The sequence below is a fragment of the Phocoena phocoena genome, chromosome 20 (assembly GCF_963924675.1).
Source record: "Phocoena phocoena chromosome 20, mPhoPho1.1, whole genome shotgun sequence".
Lineage (NCBI taxonomy): Eukaryota > Metazoa > Chordata > Mammalia > Artiodactyla > Phocoenidae > Phocoena > Phocoena phocoena.
This window is the reverse complement of record NC_089238.1, coordinates 45,622,106-45,641,064: the sequence shown is the minus strand read 5'-3', so window position 1 is coordinate 45,641,064 and position 18,959 is coordinate 45,622,106. Positions and strand designations below refer to the sequence as shown.

The window sequence follows — 18,959 nt, the reverse complement described above, 5'->3', positions numbered from 1 at the left end:
TGGTAACCTGAGTTTACCACACGGAAGAAGTCTTTACCTGAAATGTCACAGTAAACAGTCTGCTGGTAGAGTTTGGCTTCCCGAGGGTTAAAGTACACAGTGATTTCAGCTGATGAATTGGGCCAGACATCACCTTCCTAAAAACGTGAAAGAATCATTAAAAAACAATATGATGGAAGGAATGCACTGCTTTTAAATGCTGTTGTTGTAACTCCAGGAAATTTGAAGGAAATATTTTGACAACAAATAAAAGAAAGCACAATTTTACCCAACAGATAGGAAATTTCTACTACTTGTTAAGAGGTGGTACAAGCTGCAAACAAGCTTCAAAGATCATTTCAGTGAGTTCATGAATATATAATTAGTTACTAAAGGAAACTAGGGTGTTTAGGGCATTTTTAAAATTTGTGGATTCAATTAACATTCATTATATGCCACTGTGTGTCCAGCATTGGGCTTCAGAGATGAAGAAAGGTATGGTCTAAGATTGCATGGAGCTCACACCTCAGAGAGATGATAAAAATGTACACAAATATCTTGAAATATACGTGATAAGTGCTGCGCCTTATCTATATAAGGTCCAGAAAGGCCACAGGGAAAGAAGTATCTAACTCACCTGATGGAAAAACCATTCCTAACTTTTGAGTGACAGCATAAGGAAATACTCTTATTCTGTGAAAACGGCAATGGCTCAAGGCAGAACAACGGCCAGATCAAACTCTGGTTCTGATCCAGTGTGATATTATTTCTCGTTTTAACTCAAACTACTCAAAAGTCACAATAAGAAAACCAAGTTTTGAACTTGTAATGCAACATACCACATATCAGAATCCCCTTGAGATATCTTTTGAAAAATATTTTTGTACTAACCATGTAACTTTTCAGGGCTGTAAAAGGAGATGCTATAGCACCTACCTCAAAGGGTTTCCTAAGGTCTGACGAGGGGTCATGCAGGTCAAATGCTTTCTGACCCACATTCAGTACACAGTAAGAGCTCAGCAAATAACTGTTTGCTATGACTGATGTCATTCTTATGCCACTTAGAAAGACTAAGATGAAAGTATCAGAAAAATTAGGGGGAAAATGTGTTTTTTTCCTATGGTTTCTGTAAATAAGGCCAAGAACATCAGTGATAAGCACACCTAAAAATGTATAAATGGTCCTACCAACTGAATAGAAAACTAAGGAAAGGCAACTTGATAAATAATTAGGATCCAGTTTCAGACAGTCCCACATGCATGTTCTATTTCTAGTTTGGCTGGAACTGAACATAGTGCTGGAGTGAAGAATCAAGCAGAGAGCAAAGTGGTTTAAAATGCAGACGTCAAACAAGATGGGGAAAACAGAAAACTAGAGCCAATTTGGGTTTGCTTACGAAGGTAACAGCCTGGTGAGTGTGCTTCTCAGGCAACGTCGCCCTGCTTCAGAAGCATGAAGGGCACAGAGTCTCCGAGAAGCAGCAGTGAGGGGGACTTCCCTGGTGGCCCAGTGGTTAAGACTCTGCACTCCCAATGCAGGGGGCCTGGGTTCGATCCCTGGTCAGGAAACTAGATCCCACATGCTGCAATGAAGATCCCGCACGTGGCAACAAAGATCCTGTGTGCCGCAACTAAGACCTGGCACGGCCAAATAAATAAATAAATATTAAAAAAAAAAAAAAGAAGTAGCAGTGAGGGCTGTGGGTGTCATGTGGGTCCCAGGAGCTCTCACTTCCACATCAGCCCACTAGCATGAAGGCTCCATGAGGGTGGGTGCTGCTCTATCTCCTGCACCTAAACCAGAAGTGGCTCATAGTAAGTGTTCAACGTATTTACTGAGTCATTCACATCACTCAGTTTGCACACTGTGTAGTTATTGGTAAATGCCTATTCATCTTTGCAGTCTACTTCTGCCATTTTCTCCTCAACTGGAACCACAAAAGTCATACAATTTTCGAGCTGACACGGACTTTTGAGATCATTCAGGGCATAGGGAAGTCCTAAGCACCTTTGCTTATCTGCGCATTTCACCGTGGCGCTTTTCCAAACCTTGGAACGGGTATCTGTTTTATTCTGATAAACAGCGACTACCTGGCCCATTTTGATTTGTGGGGGTTTTTAGTGATATGGAGTGCTATGAACACTCGTGGCCAGAATGAGCAGAGAGGCCAGGCAGAAAAAGTGGCTCATCCATTCACTGGTGTATCAGTGGGTAGTCCATCTCAGAATGTCTAAAGACCTGGCCTTACTCCTAACCCTTGAGACAAATGTATTCCCCTGCTGGGTTTAGGCTCTGCTTTGTTTAGAAGTGTAGAATGGACACAGCTAACCCGTTCCTATCCAAACTGACCACTGGGGCCATCTTGGATCCCTAGAAATCCTCTGCTAGAAAAATCTCACCAGAGTGGTAAGAAATGCCCCAAAAAGGATATGCTAGGAATCAGATAAGCTCGGTACATGTGTGAAAATTCAAGGGCCTTACGGTTTGAGCTGGGCCAGACCACTTTCAAACACAAGAAAATCCAGGGTCCATGCGCATACAAGAAGGCAACAAACTTAAGTTCTATCCCAGAAGCACTCTTGCACATCCCATCATCAAAGAAGTCTGATTATCAGACTGGTGGGTTGGAAAACCGTGGGACAGACATGCTACAGAGAAGCAACCAGAACCTCCAAGAGGAGGGAGCAGTGGATCCAGGAGCGGACTGTCTGATATGGAGCCCCCTGGAAGCTGAGAAGCCCTTCCTCCACGGGGTTCTTCAGACTGGGAGAATGGGACTGTGGGTGCCGTGCTTTCTTATCCTGGGCTGCAGCTGTTTTGTTGTGCTTAAGACGTAGTAATTTACGGCTTTTACTGAGCCCCCGGAGACAATTCAAGGACAAATCCTATGCTAAAACCTCTCCTGGGCTTGTATCAGGTAATGTGCATTAAGAGGGCTGAGTGTATCTACAAAAACAGAAGTGTGGTCATTCAGTTTCCTCCCACAGAGGGATGTTTTCAATATTAGGTCATTTGAAGGAGGCAGGAACATGCAGAAGGACACTTTTATTTTTCAGTTGGGATTAAAATAAAAGTTAAAGAACTTCAATTTCTTTACGGCAAAAACTCACTATAGCATTTTCTACCAAATCAGAGAGAGCAAACCCCAGTAACAGGCAACCAGCCTAACGTGACCCCACTGCTACTTATATATCTTTGATACCTTTCATATTACTTTTCCCACACTTCTGAAGTTAACGTCCATGCCATTTATGTCTCTGAAAATAATTTTTCTTTCTTTATTGCTCAGTTCTAAACTTTCTTTCTGAAAGCCAAAACATTCAGAATGTTCCCTACTGGCTCTGACATCAATATCCTTTCCTCCCAGTCCTGTGAAACCAGCCTCATCGTACAGAACCCCCTGCTGTTCTGCTTTCCTTCCATATATGACTCCTTTCCCATCACTGTCCATTTTCCTGCTCCAAATGAGAGATGAGTATGGAGAATATAATCTGTAAATGACCATTATCTTGTTTGATGAAAATAACTGTCCCAATGGCCTTCACTTTTACTGTAATTACCTTCCTTCTTGGTCTTAATGTTTCGTTTTTCCCTCAGACCCATGACTGCCTTTCACTTATTAATCAAGTGACCTGCTAGAAGGAATCAACTTTGAATTTTCAGGTCTAAAGTTAATTCCCATGTTTGCAGTTTTTGCCCCAATATTAAATATTTCTGGAAATGGAATTTCTGGAACACGAACAACCAAGTGACTCGACAGGGACAGTTCTGAGACTTTCTGAAAGCTGTCTATGAACATGTCACCACTGGTTCATGACAGGTCATTAATACGATCATGAGAAAGGTGTCTATTAAAATGACCTCCTTTAAAATTATATGGGCAATGATTAAAGAGGCTCTTTAAAAATTCTCTATTGAAAATCTTTAAATAAAAATAAAATATTTTAAAAATCACCTTTCTTCCCCCCCCCCACCTATTACCCATCTCCTTCCTTCCTTCCTTCCAATGAAGAATTATTTCTGAAAATTTTGCAAAATCAAAACCCAAAGTGCAAGAACAGAGGGTTATGTACACATTTAATTTACTTGGTTATCTGGAAAGTAGTTTACAACATGACTCAAGGCCTAAATTTATCATATAAAATAGCTGCATTTTAATTCCCAACTTACACTGAGAAGAGTAATCTAAACGTTTGCCCGCTCAAATGTTATACTTTCCGATCATACTTTCTAATCTGACAAGAGATCAGACACAATACAAGACTGAACTGTATATAACTCCAAACTATAATATTTGCAGCCATTAACTGAGAGCTCATGTTCCCAGCACTGTGTTAAAATGCTGATATACATTATCTAGTTCAATCTTTACAACCTTGTGAAGTAGTACTATCCCCATTTTAAAGATGAGAAAACCAAGGCAAGGGGAAGTTAAGTATCTCACCCAAGGCCACATCAATAGTAAGTGGCAGAGCTGGGATTCTATAATACTTTTTTCTTTAACTTCCTGAACCCTACTGCAATTATAACAAAATGTCAGGTCTCACCTTTCTCATATTGTTTTTAAAAAATGCCAGGAGAAATTTAAAAACACTATAACCGACAATCAGGCTTCATTGAAGCCAGCATGACCTGGTGTTCCTGTCTAGTGAACACAGTAGGACACTCTTCATACTCAAACATTCAGGTAACTTGGAAGGTGACTCACAGGAAGTTCTTGTGGATGATACAGTCAACACTGGAGGATCTTTATCAAGCTATCCTGGTGGGGTAGGGTACAGCCAGCTCAGAACAAGCTCAGTGAATAATGACTTCAAGAGCAGCTATAATGTGTAATGAGTTCCATCATGTTCCACCAAAATGGAAATATTCTTGACTATATAATCAAATATTTTCAGCTATCTTATCATATTTAAGAAAAATTTAAAGAATTTCTCTTGGGAAATAAAAACATCCTCTTAAAGTCAAATTTCTATCAATCAATAAGAGAAAAAAATAAAAGCACTGATTAGAAGCTATAATCTGTGTCACTACCCACAATTGCTCTTGTAGCACCTTTCAGATCAATGGGAGGCTCTCTATTGTCACTTGGGGCAAAGAGAAGTGTCTCAGAGATACAGGGAAAAAACAGAAGCTAAAAAACTGAAGGTAAACTATCCTAATTATCATGGAGAGAAAAGATTGAATTGGCACATGACACGCAAGGAGATTTTTCTCGTCCAGTGTATCTCCTAGGACTAGAAACTGTGAATTTAGTAAAGTTTTGATTCTTAAAATAATGACCAGAAAAGTTTCTAAGAGAGGGGTTTAAGATTTGGCCATCTGTCAGAGAAAGTTTCACAAAAGGTGTGTTCTATCTTGGGTGAGATACTCCAACCCATGTACGGTGAAAATTCCAGTGGGGTTTTGCAGGGCTGAGGTAGTTGTGCATGATGCTCATGCCTCTCTCTGGAGACAGCAGACATACGTCTCTTCCAACAACGAAGGGTCTTAATTTATTTCATAAGCCATGAGGAACCTTGCTGTTTCTAAGACTTCCCTAGGCCTCCCTCTACCTCCAATGGTTCTCTAATCTGAGCACAAAGATCTGAGAGGACGAACAATAATAAAGGGAGGGTGAAGAATGGGAAAACCACACCGACAGAAGAGCCGTGACTTGTCAAGGACAGTGTGCTCTCAGCAGATCCCTGTCCTCCTTTCTCCTTTCCAGTGTCCTTTTCCAAGGAGTCAGCGCCCACATGTTTGCAATGTGACTCACGACTAATGGTACAAGAAGTGGAAGGGGGTTGTAGTAAAAAGCTAGATCTTTCCTCTTTGGTAGCCATCTGGGCTCCCACCCAACCTGGTTCTGCTGAGCTCACACGCGATGCCGATTTGGGAAAAATAAATTAACGTGAGCTGTGCTTTCAAATCTGAATTGCTGAACCACATGTTTTCCGCAGGCTTAGGTGATGACAAAGCATAGTTTACTGTTACTTACATGGTAATAAAGAAATTATCAAGTTTCTCGCCCTTTTTAAGGCTTAGTTACATTAAGCTGAAGCTTCCCCAGGGATTCTGGATGAAGGAGCAGAAATGTCTTCCCTGCTCACTGATGTCAGTCAGCCAATCATTTAGGGCCAGTTTAGCCAAAGGTCTTTAAATTCTCAGACCCTTATTTCTGAGAAAATATCAAGTGTTCAACATTCAGAAAATTGCTGCATCTTAAAAGTGTGACCTGAGCCAGCAGTACCAGAGTTCAGAAACAAGGCTAGCACAACTGTGCTGTGATTTCTCAGAGGACTCCTAGATGCCCATGGAAACCGAAAGCTTAATTCTCTCTTTTTGCCCTGTAATATTCTTCTGCCTCTCAATTCTCGCAATTGTGTTTTTTATCTCTGACTCTCTCTCACTCAGGGTACCCAAGAGACCTAAGCAGAGGAAATAACAGAATGAGACTGTCAAAATTCTGTACAGCCAAAGTCCATCTAGTAAAATAGAATATTGTATTTCTGAAGGTAGTCAATTCCACTTGTTTTTCTGGAAGGCACAAAACATGCCTAATAGACTAAATTTCACAATTCTTTTCCAAAGGGGGAAGAAAACTATATGGATGCAAGTGGCTTGAGAAATGATCAGTATTCTGTAGAACGTACTACCTTCCCTAGGTCAGGAATAAATGGGAAATTTTAGGTTAATTGCATTAATATTTCAAGACATTATCAAAAGAATGGACATGAGGAATTTGATAAAAATGGTAGTAATACAGCACATGCTTTAATGACTAGAACAACAATTATGGTTACTATTAGACTATCAATAAACTACCAAGTAAAAAAAACTCCTTCCAGCCCATTTTCTTGTATCTGCCCAGGAATGCCTTCTCCCTGGGTCTTTGCCCACCCACTTCATCTTCAATGAACATGTCTGGGGTCTCTCAAAAGACAAACTCCCACTTCTGCACTCTGTGACCACATCAGTACCAAAGATGCCCCAGCATAACTCCTCAAGGTTCTTCCAACAGACCCCATGGCAATGGTAGGCAATGAGCATGATGAGAAGACAGTGGAATTAGCCAGTGGCCAGGTGGTGGTAGAACAGAGTAAGAACTTGAAGTTCTAGAGTTTTGGATCAGACATTCTTACAGCATTGAGTCAAACTACTTCTCACATGATCACATAAATAAAATGTGATTTAAATTCAAACCCATCACCACTTTTTGACAACTTAAGGACAGTGATCTCTTAATCTTGAATCTACTTGCTTTAAATTGAAAGAGCCTCTAAAATAGGAACAGTGTTCCCATAAAACACTCAATACACAGAGAACACAATAAGGGCTAAACTAAACTTTGTTTTGGCTGACGCATTTAAAGAACCACATATATAGACATAGGTCTGAGAATATAAGCATAGCATTTCTTACTTCCTTTCAGACCCTAAGGTAACATGGGTTTTTTTGGGTTTTGTTTACTTTTTAAGTTTACCTCAGTTGAAGACAATATCCTACCTGGTGGACACAGAGGCTGAAGGGCCCATCAGAAAGCAAGGTAGTCTCTAAACCCCTGCATCAACCTTCAATTTTATTTTTATTTTTTGAACAGGACGTCAATTAGAGATTGACTGTTAGATCAGTAGGTGGCACTGCTTGGTTTTAATCATCTCTGCTTCTACTATGAACTCAGCTCATATCAAGAAGCTAATCAAAAGGAATCACATCCTGATAAAAAAAACTAATCGATGATGCATAGCTCAAGTGTCAGAAATTAAATAGTGGCTATTTGGTGTAACTGATCTTCTATGTGAGCAAGATTCAGAAGGTCCTTCAGTAGAAAATGGTGATGAACAAGGTATAATAGGGTAGAAAGACATGTAGGATAGGCTGGCGAGTTCTCAGCTGTCTGGTTCTCCTCTTGGCCATCCTTCTCTGTGAATTCACAGCCTCTCCTCTCTTTGCAGGGCCTCTAAAAATGAGCACCTGGGGGCTGTCCTGGGCCCACTGCAAGTTTCCTTCTTTGCTCTGCTCTTAAAATTTCCATCCGCTTTTCACGCCTTCCATGAAGACCTCTAAAGGATACTCACCTCCAGTCCTGATTCCCATCCCACAAGTACTGCAATCCCAAAATTATGTGGACATCTAGTGTCGTCTCAAATTCAACATGTTCAGAAACAAAATCATCATCATTAATTGATTTCCATTTGTTCGTTCCTTCCTTCCTTCCTTCAGCCACCCATTAATTGGTACTGTGCTAGGCCTGGGATACAGATAAAGATAAGGCACTCCTTGATGTTGACAATCTCGGAGTCTGTTCTCAAACTGGAGAATCATAACCTACTAGCTAAAAAGGATCAACATGCCCAAATATCCTTATTTTGTGTAAAAGGCAACTGATGCCAAAGGAGACCAAACTGCTTGTTTAAGGTCACATTCGCCATTGTCAAAGCTAGGAGTTAAACCCAGGACTCCTGACTTGCTAATTCCTATCAAAGACATCATAATTCTCCCAGTCACTCTAGTTCAGATCTGAGAAGACATATGATTCCTCACCATGTCTCACCATCAACGGCCAGTCAGTCAAAGAGCACTCTAGTGTCTTTCCTTTGAGCATCTCTCACATCTGCCATTTCCTTTGCTTTCTGACCATCACCAGGCTGTTCCAGGTCAGTGTCACCCTCACACGTTACCCTCCACTTGCCTGCAGAGATGTTCAGTTTCCCTGACCCTCCCTGCACTAGTGAATTTCCCCTGCCTGACCTGCACTATCCATCCCACCCTCTAACCATCCTCTTCCAATTTGATCCACAAGCTGATGCTATGATAATCTTTCTAAAACACCCCGAACACATCCTGTTCCTGATCCAAACCTTACAGTGAGTCTCAGATACCCTCAGCACCAGTTACCAAACTAGGATCCACACAACACTGACTCCGGTGGATACTGTGTGGGAAAAGGGGTCTCTCGTCCTGGGGAAATACTGTTTGCACTTTTCCCTTTGAGAGTCACCTTCTCTTGAACCAGTATTTCCCAAACTTATTTGAGCACAAAATTCCCCTTGGCAAGGAACACACACTACCACCCCTCAGATCCAATATTTACAGAACACATAATGTGGGAGACAGTTGGCTATAGTGTAACGGGTTGCCAGGGCAGCCCAGATATGCCAACTCTCCTTCTCAGTCTCATTTCTTATATTCTCCATGACCACCTGCTCCAGAAAAATCCATCATTTCATTGTTGTTTAATATGCTATGAACCTATTATTACAAGTTTCCCTTTTCTTTGTTTTCAAAATTTCTCCAATTGGAAACATCCTTCTTCTTCTTTTCTATTTAATTAAATCTTACCCTTCCTCCAACATTCAGTTCAGATTTCATCTCTTCTATAAACCCTTTCCCAACTCTATCATCCAAAAATACTACAGAATTTATTTACCTGTATCATAAAACCAAAATCTCAATAGTGGAAAATACCCATAGTTCACATTAGAGTCAAGAAGCTAATGAAATTACAGAATTTTCCCATCAAATACCTTCAAAACTAATTTACAAGGTAAGATTATATTACACTCACAAGAACTGTATTTCTATAAAACTATCAGGATCTCTAAGTAGGAAAAAAGGAAATTTAAGATCAATAAATATACCAGTATAACTGACAATGAGTTCTGTTATTCTGGCCAGAAAAACACTACGGATAACACTAGGAAAAATTCATGCCTTCATTTTTCACTTTGCAAAAATGATCAAGAATCAGCTAATGAATACTATCATGAGAAGAAAACCTGAATACTGTACAGAAAAGACAAAATTATTACAGATGCCATAACCATCACTTAGGTACTAAGCAAATATTATCTATCCCCTTCCTGGGTATTTTTTTCACATAATATAAATGAAATTAGTCTCATTTATTTTAAAAGGTATCATTTCTGTGTATCATTATTCTACAAAATGTTTTTCTTCCTAATAGTGAAAAAATGCCTTGTGATAAGAATGCCCAATTCAGTTCCTATCTAGAATTTGAAAGGAATCATATTAAGTGCCACATTTTAACACATATATCTGCAGCAAGCAGCTTTGGGTTTCGTGCATGAGGAGAAGAAAATCTGAGGTATTCCCAGTCTTCCTACTTCTGAATTTGAAATATACAAGCCTTACCTGCAGGCCTCCCACCTCCTTCTCACCACCAATGTTTGCCACCCCAGAGTCACCCACTCCCAGAAGGCTATGAGAAAAGGACAGCAGTCATCAGTCTGGATTCTCCGTACCGGCTAGGAAGAATCTTGGACTGCCTACACTCTGGACCTTACCAGCCACGTCTAAGATTGCCATGATTGATTGCTCCTCCCTGCCTCTGCCTCACTCAGCAACTTACTTGCTTGGACTTGTCATGCCTTCCTGATCTTTTCAGCACCTTTGGGCATGACCTACTTTTATAGGTGCATGTCCTGTCCTTCCAAGACTGTATGCTCACCTTGATTTAACCTCTTTCTGGGCTAACTCATTATATCTGAAGATCCCTTTGCTGAATTGAGCCCTGGATAGTCTTCTGACAGGAGAGAAGATTCAGCCTCAACCCACATCTCCAACCTTGTTTCCCTACATGAACCCTTTACTTCAAGCAAACTGATCCACTAATGGAACCTTGAATGAACCATGCCATGCACACCCCCAATTTTGTTTTCCAAAAGTTCCATCCTGCAAGACCCAGTTCAAGGCTCTGCTCTCAAAAAGCCTACTCTAACTTCTTAGCCTATGATAATCACCTCAGCCTCTGAACTAGTGTCCTGATTGTCTGTCTTTACCTGTGATTCACACAGCAAGTCCCACTAAATATTAGTTCCAAAGGATATCTCCAAGGGGAAGGCTCCCTCTTAAGGGATTTATAATGCTCATTATCATATGAAAGACTTTTTTAAGTCTAACAGCAAATAAACCTTTCAAGCAATATTGAACCCAGTGTTTCTCATACTTATTTAGCCATGGACTCCCTTTTCTATGTTATATACTGTAATAATTTGGAAGTACAGACATAAGGAAAACTGGTACGTACAGGTCAATGGCACTTCTCACAAGTGACTTTTTATTCTAATGTGTCCCTGTGCCCATGTCTTCTCTCCAACAGGTTTGAATGGCAGCTCTAACTAGCTGTGGGTCTTCTCAACTCCTATTGCTGTCTTTACCCTCACAGCACTCTATGCTTGCTAAGTTTAAGGTAATGTACAGTGCCTAGCAGATAGTAAACACAGAAGATGCTGGTTACTTTCATTTTGAGGCAGTGGGGCAGAGTGGTCAGAAGTTTGGTCTGTGAAAGAAGCACATAAATATATAAAGCAAATATTAACAGACATAAAGGGAAGAATTTACAATAATATGATAATAGTAGGGGACTTTAACACCTCACTTATATCAATGAACAAATCATCCAGACAGAAAATCAATAAAGAAACTGTGACCTTAACTGACACATCAGACCAGCTGGACTTAATAGATACCTACAGGACATTCCACTCAAAAACAGCAGAATACACATTCTTTTCAAGTGCACATGGAACATTGTCCAGAATAAATCACATGCTAGGCCACAAAACAAGTCTCAACAAATTTAAGAGATAGAAGTTATATCAAGCATCTCGTCCAACTGCAACAGTATGAAATTAGAAATCAATCACAGGAAGAAAAACGGGTAAAACACAAACACATGGAGACTAAACAAAATGCTACTAAAAATCAATGGATCAATGAAGAAATCAAAAAGGAAAGCAAAAATACACCAAAATGAATCACAATAAAAGCACAACTTTCCAAAATCTATGGGACACAGCAAAAGCAGTTCTAAAAGGGACATTTACAGCGATATAGTCCTACCTCAAGAAACAAGAAAAATTTCAAGTAGACAACATAACCTGCTATCTAAAGGAATTAGAAAAACAACGAAGCCCAAAATCAGCAGAAGGAAGGAAATAATAAATATAAGAGAGGAAGTAAATAAAATAGAGACCAAAAAAAGAAAAAAACCCAATAGAAAAGATCAGTGAAACCAAGATAAATAAAACTGATAAGCCTTTAGCCAGGCTCACTAAGAGAAAAAGAGACAGAACCCAAATAAATAAAATAAGAAATGAAAGAGGAGAAATTACAACTGATATCACAGAAATACAAACAATCATAAGAGAATATTATGAATGGTCATATGCCAACAAATTGGACAACCTAGAAGAAACGGATAAGTTCCCAGAAACACACAATCTTCCAAGACTGAATCAGGAAAAAACAGATAATCTGAATGTACCAATTACTATTATTGAAATTGAATCAGTAATCAAAAAACGTCTAAGAGAAAAAAGTCCCGGACTGCCCAGCTTCACAGGGGAATTCTACCAAACATATAAAGAAGAGTTAATACTTACCCTTCTCAAACTATTGCAAAAAATTGAACAGGAGGGAACACTCTCAAACTCATTCTATGAGTCCATTTCCCTGATACCAAAACCAAACAAAGATACTACCAAAAAAAGAGAATATTACAGGCCAATATCTCTGATGGATACAGATGCAAAAATCCTCAACAAAATATTAGCAAGCCAAATTCAACAATATGTAAAAAGGATCATACATCATGATCAAGTGGGATTTATTCCAGGGATGCAGGGATGGTTCAATATACACAAATCAATTGCTGTGATATGCCACATTAACAAAACAAATGGTAAAAATCATATGATCATCTCTCAATAGATGCAGAAAAAGCATTCAACAAAATTCAATACCCATTCATGATAAAACTCTCAACCAAGTTGGTATAAAGGGAACATACGCCAACATAATAAAGGCCATTTACAATAAATATATAGCTAATATAATACTCAATGGTGAAAAGCTAAAAGCTATTTCTCTAAAATCAGGAACAAGACAAGGATGCCCACTCTTGAAAATTCTATTTGACATAGTATTGGAAGTCCTAGCCACAGCAATCATACAAGAAGAGGAAACAAAAGCATCTAAATTGGAAGGGAAAATTGAAACTGTCAGTATTTGCAGATGACATGATACTATATAGAGAGAACCATAAAGTCTCCAACAAAAAACTACTAGAGCTAATAAACGAACTCAGTAATGTTGCAGAATATAAGACTAATATGCAGAAACCTGTAGATTTTCTATACACTAATAATGAACTATTAGAAAGAGAAAGCAAGAAAACAATCCCATTTACAATTGCATTAAAAAGAATAAAATACCTAGGAATAAACTTAACCAAGGAGTTGAAAGACCTGTACTCTGAAAACTATAAGACACTGATGAATGAAATAGAAGATGAAACAAATAACTGGAAAGATATCCCACATTCATGGATTGGAAGAATTAATACTGTTAAAATGTCCATACTACCCAAAACAATCTACAGATTTAATATAATCCCTATCGAAATACCCATGACATTTTTCAAAGAACTAGAACGACTAAACCTAAAATTTGTATGGGACCACAAAAGACCCCCTAATAGCCAAAGCAATCTTGAGAAAAAAGAACAAAGCTGGAGGTATCAGGCTCCCTGACCTCAGACTATACTACAAAGCTACAGTAATCAAAAGAGTGTGGTACTGGTACAAAAGCAGACACATAGATCAATTGAACAGAATACACAGCCCAGAAATAAACCCACACACATACGGTCTATTAATCTATGACAAAGGAGGCAAAAATATACAATGGGGGAAAGACAGTCTCTTCAATAAGTGGTGCTGGGCAAACTGGACAGCTACACGTAAAAGAGTGAAACTAAAAGACTTCCTTACACCATGTAAACTCAAAATGAATTAGAGACCTAAAGGTAAGACCTGAAACCATAAAACTCCTAGAAGAGAACATAGGGAGAACACTCTTTGACATAAATCATAGCAATATTCTTTTTAATCTGTCTCCTAAGGCAAAAGAAATAAAAGCAAAAAATAAACAAATGGGACCTAATGAAACTTAAAAGCTTTTGCATAGCAAAGGAAACCATTAACAAAATGAAAAGACAACCTACTGAATGAAGAAAACATTTGCAAATGGCATGACAGATAAGGAGTTAATATCCAAAATATAAAAACAACTCATAGAACTCAATATAAAAAAAAAAACAAACAATCTGATTAAAAATGGGCAGAAGGGGCTTCCCTGGTGGTGCAGTGGTTGAGAGTCCGCCTGCTGATGCAGCGGACACGGGTTTGTGCCTGGGTCCGGGAAGATCCCGCATGCCGTGGAGTGGCTAGGCCCGTGAGCCGTGGCGGCTGGGTCTGCGTGCCCAGAGACTGTGCTCCACAATGGGAGAGGCCACAACAGTGAGAGGCCCGCGTATTGCAAAAAAAAAAAAAAAAAAAATGGGCAGAAGATCTGAACAGACATTTTTCCAAAGGACACATACAGATGGCTAACAGGCACATGAAAAGATGCTCATCATCACTAATTATTAGAGAAATGCAAAGCAAAAAATAAAAAAACAATGAGATATCACCTCACACCTGTCAGAATGGCTATCATCACAAAGCCTACATATTACAAATGTTAGAGAGGATGTGGAGAAAAGGAAACCCTTGTACATTGTTAGTGGAAATATAAATTGAAGCTGCCACTATGGATAACAGTATGGAGGTTCCTCAGAACCCTAAAAATAGAACTACTGTATGATCCAGCAATTCCACTCCTGGGTACATAATCCGAAAAAAAGGAAAACACTAATTCGAAAAGATACTTGCACCTCAATGTTCATAGCAGCATTATTTACAATAGCCAAGATATGGAAGCAACCCAAATGTCCATGAATAGATGAACAGATAAAGAAGATGTGATACACACACACACACACACACACACACACACACACACACACACACACTATTACTTTGCCATAAAAAAGAATGAAATTCTGCCATGCGCAACAAGTGTATGGACCTAGAGAGCATTATGCTTAGTGAAATAGGTCAGATGGAGAAAGACAAATACTATATGTTATTATCTAAAAGACAAAACAAACAAATGTATACAGCAAACAGAAACAGACTCACAGATATAGAAAACAAACTAGTGTATACCAATGGGAAGAGAGAAGGGGGAGGGGCAAGATAGAGTTATGAAATTAAGAGATACAAACTACTATGTATAAAAAAGATAAGCAACAAGGATATATTGTATAGCACAGGGGATAATAGTCATTATTTTGTAATAACTTTAAATGGAGTATAATCTATAAAAATATCAAATCACTATGTTGTACACCTACAAAAAAAAGTTTCATCTGTGGAATCAGACAGATCCTGTTCTAACTCTGGCTCAGGTCTCACTAGACAGACATTGAGGTCAAGGACTATGTCTGTTTTGTTCATCGATGCCTGGTACATACGCAGTGCCTGGTACAGAACATGCACTCAGTAACTATTTATTGAGTGAATTAAGGACAAAGCAGTTTTCAACCCGAGTGATTTTGCCCACCAGAGGACATCTGACATCTGGACAGAGTTTGGGTTGTCACAACTAGCATCTGATGGGTAAAAGTCAGGGCTGCTATTAAATATGCTACAATGTACAGGACAAAGAATTATCCAGCCCCAAATGTCAATAGCGCAGAGGTTGAGAAACCCTGCTCTACAGTGAGGCTAATGAGGGATAAATTTCTAACTACTGACACTAATCGTTTGGGCTCGAGTAAGTTATCAAATTTCTCTAAGTCTTAATTTCCTCATCTGTAGAATGGGGGACTGATTAAAACTGATAATATATATACAAACAAGATAAAGTATGTAATACATATGAAGTGTTTAATAGTGACTGGTGCATATAAAGTGTGACCTATAAATGTAACCTCTGAGTGTTCTTACTATTAATCTTCATTCACTGTCTCATAACGACAATGAGGCTCCTCAGATGGAATCTTTATGCTCTTGGAACTCACCATATCAATCTCAGAGAGAGTAATCCCATCAAATTAAGCCCTGCATCCCTACTACATTTACTGTAAGGTCAGACTGTATTTATGTGCTTACCAGAGGCTCAACACTGAAAATGTTATTCAAGAAGAGCATGCTATCTGCCTGAACCAGCTTTCTCTGATTCTCAAAGGTGCGGGACAGAAAGGAAAGACACTGTTGTAGTGAAGGATCAGTAATGCACTCCTCAAGAAACCCATCGATCTCATTCTTTTCCTCTTTGGTAAGATCATCACAGACCCTAAAAAAAAGCAAGAAACATGAGATTCATTTTGATACTCCCATGAAGAACATTGTAAAGGGCTCCCCGCCAGCCCATCCTCTTGGGAATAGTCTCACCCATGACCTTGGGGTGGTCCTTCCTTGCCCTGAATCTATAATATACCAGCTGAGTGACCTTGTACTTTAACCTCTCAAGAACCTCAGCTTGCTTCCTTCAAGAAGTGCTCCCAGGCTTCCTGTCCTACTCAATGCCCATTTGCTTACTCCTGAGCCCTTAGTATATTTGTACAAATATTTTCTTTTAGGTAATTGTGTTTTCCAGGCTGCTTTTTCAATATTTAACATATACCCTGCCTCCCACACTTTAAGTGCAATTTCATTTCTGCTACACTTGCTTAGCTTGAATTCCTTCCTAGCTGTTATTACCTAGAGAACAGAAGCTGGAGCCAGCAAGGCCTAGAGCTTTTTTTGTTTTTGGTTTTTTAATTAATTTATTTATTTTTGGCTGTATTGGGTCTTCGTTGCTGGGCGCAGGGCTTTCTCTAGTTGCAGCGAGCGGGGGCTACTCTTTGTCGCAGTGCATGGGCTTCTCATTGTGGTGGCATCTCTTGTTCTGGAGCACGGGTTCTAGGTGCACGGGCTTCAGTAGTTGTGGCATGCGGGCTCAGGAGTTGTGGCTCGTGGGCTCTAGAGCGCAGGCTCAGTAGTTGTGGCACACGGGCGTAGCTGCTCCGCGGCATGTGGGATCTTCCTGGACCAGGGCTGCATCGGCAGGTGGATTCTCAACCACTGCGCCACCAGGGAAGTCCCAACGCCTAGGTTTTGGTACTGACTCTACTATCTATTTACTCACTCTGTGACTTCAGGAGTTACTTAAATCCTCTAAGCCTCAGTGCCTTCATCAATAAAATGGAAAGAACAGGAGCTCCTCCATCATAAAGATATGTTGAGAATTAAATGTGATCAAGGACCTGGTATAGTTCCTGGGACAAAACAGTTGCTCAATAAATGCCAGTTTTCTCCTTGTATCAACCGCAGGCAATTACCAAGCTGTCAAGCTTATAAAATGCTCAGACTACACCTGGAGACACGTCCTATTTTTCTCCCTCTTTCTAGATCTTCATATCCCTTGTGGTAAGTCAGAAAAGCAGCCTTCCCGACATTCTACTCATTACTCAGGCTATGCTCACATTACTCCTGGTGTCTGTTACTTCACCTGAACTTTGAAGACTGAATTTCATCTCCTCCCAGTATACATGACTATTTTCCCAGCATTTTACTGGTATTACCAGTGGTGAGAGATAAATTATTTAGTAATGTGAGTACTGACTGAGAGGCTAGGGTCACTGAATTCCAGTCCCAGCCCTATTTTCTAAATGACTTCACACACCACATGCTCAGCAATGTCAAATAACTCTTTTTAAATAACTTCTGTGTTCAGGATCCTTTGGTCACATAGCATAAAGAAGTCAAAGAAATAGGTTCAGTATGTTCTGGTCCCAAGGAAGAAAGCATTCTGTGCTCCCTTTTTATTGCTAGATGGGAAGCAGCGTACAAGGTAGCCAGAGCAGCTGTCCTTTTATATTGCTGGGCAGGGCAGGGCAAATTAAAGACAGCTCAGTCCACAGAAAGAAAGGAAACCATGTATTCCTGCAAGTGGAATTTATTGATATCTATTCCTTAGGAATAAGTTCTCAAAAAAAAAAAACAATCACGGTGGTAATTAAAGAGCAACAAAGAGGTTCATCAAAGTTCTAGCAATAATACTAAAAAAAGTGGGTAAATTCGATGTAACGGATTGAAGTATTGGTTAAATAAATAATGGGAGTCATATACATTACATTTACTTAGGGGGGTTAATGGAAATGGGGTGTGGGGATAAAATGCTTTATGTGGACCAAGGGTGATGATGCTCTATGAATTGAGGAGTATGATTAACTCAGCCCTTACACCAGAAAACAAAAGAGGACAAAACAAAAATTCCCAAATGATGCTCTTCTCCCACGCTGTCGGGACTCTTGTATCAGTGACAGCTGTATAATGCATGGGGGGGTGGACACCAGATGTCATCCTCTTTGCCCTCTATGCAGAATTAGAGCCAAGGCTGAGAGCCTAAGAAGGGAACGTGCAATACCACCTTAAGCTGGGCTGACTCCAACGAGGACTTCTGTATACCTCAGTCTATTGTTTTGCCATCTTGTTGTGCTGATACTCACGGTCTCTTGAATTCAGAGGTGGTTCTGTTTTACAGACGAAGAGACCTCTCATCAGAGAGTGTAATATCACACCAACCTTCTCTTTCAGTAAAACCACGGATTTAACCCATTTTGCAAATGGTCTGCTAGCCCGAATACCCATCACCTTCAGGCATCAACTACAGTCCAGCTAATGGACTATACTCAATGGGGAACCCTTGTGTCTCAAGTACAGTAGCATTGAACTAGTATTGCCCCTTATCTTGAGTTCCTAGAGACCTGCACCCTGCTCCTTTACAACACCCCTAAGAGGTGGTAACTGGATGCTGAGGAGATTAAAAACTAAGAACCTTGGCCATCATGGTTGGCAGAAATACTCCCATGTCCACACCTGGCAAGGAAAGGATAGAGCCATCCACCTTCGGATGGACTGTGTGACCCTGGACACACAACAACTCTGTGGTGCCTGTTATAAAATGAGGACTAGAGGTCCTCTTCCTGTTTATCAGGTACCACTCAAGTCTGCAGATTCTTTTATGATTAGGAAAGGGAAGGGCTCCCCGACCACAACTGAGATTAAGTTGGAGCCTGGGTGGCAGGCTCAAAGCTCAAATAA

The 18,959-nt window shown here is 39.9% G+C and overlaps 1 protein-coding gene across 1 annotated transcript in view; it reads right to left on the bottom strand.

Annotated features, from left to right (window-relative positions):
* HYDIN (HYDIN axonemal central pair apparatus protein) overlaps positions 1-18,959 on the bottom strand; it is a 153,736-nt gene that overhangs the window by 74,927 nt on the left and 59,850 nt on the right. The window contains exons 8-9 of the mRNA XM_065898432.1: positions 15,984-16,167; positions 38-137 (exon numbers count right to left, since the gene is read on the bottom strand). Coding sequence (XP_065754504.1) covers positions 38-137; positions 15,984-16,167 — 284 coding nt within the window. The remainder of the gene's footprint in view (positions 1-37; positions 138-15,983; positions 16,168-18,959) is intronic.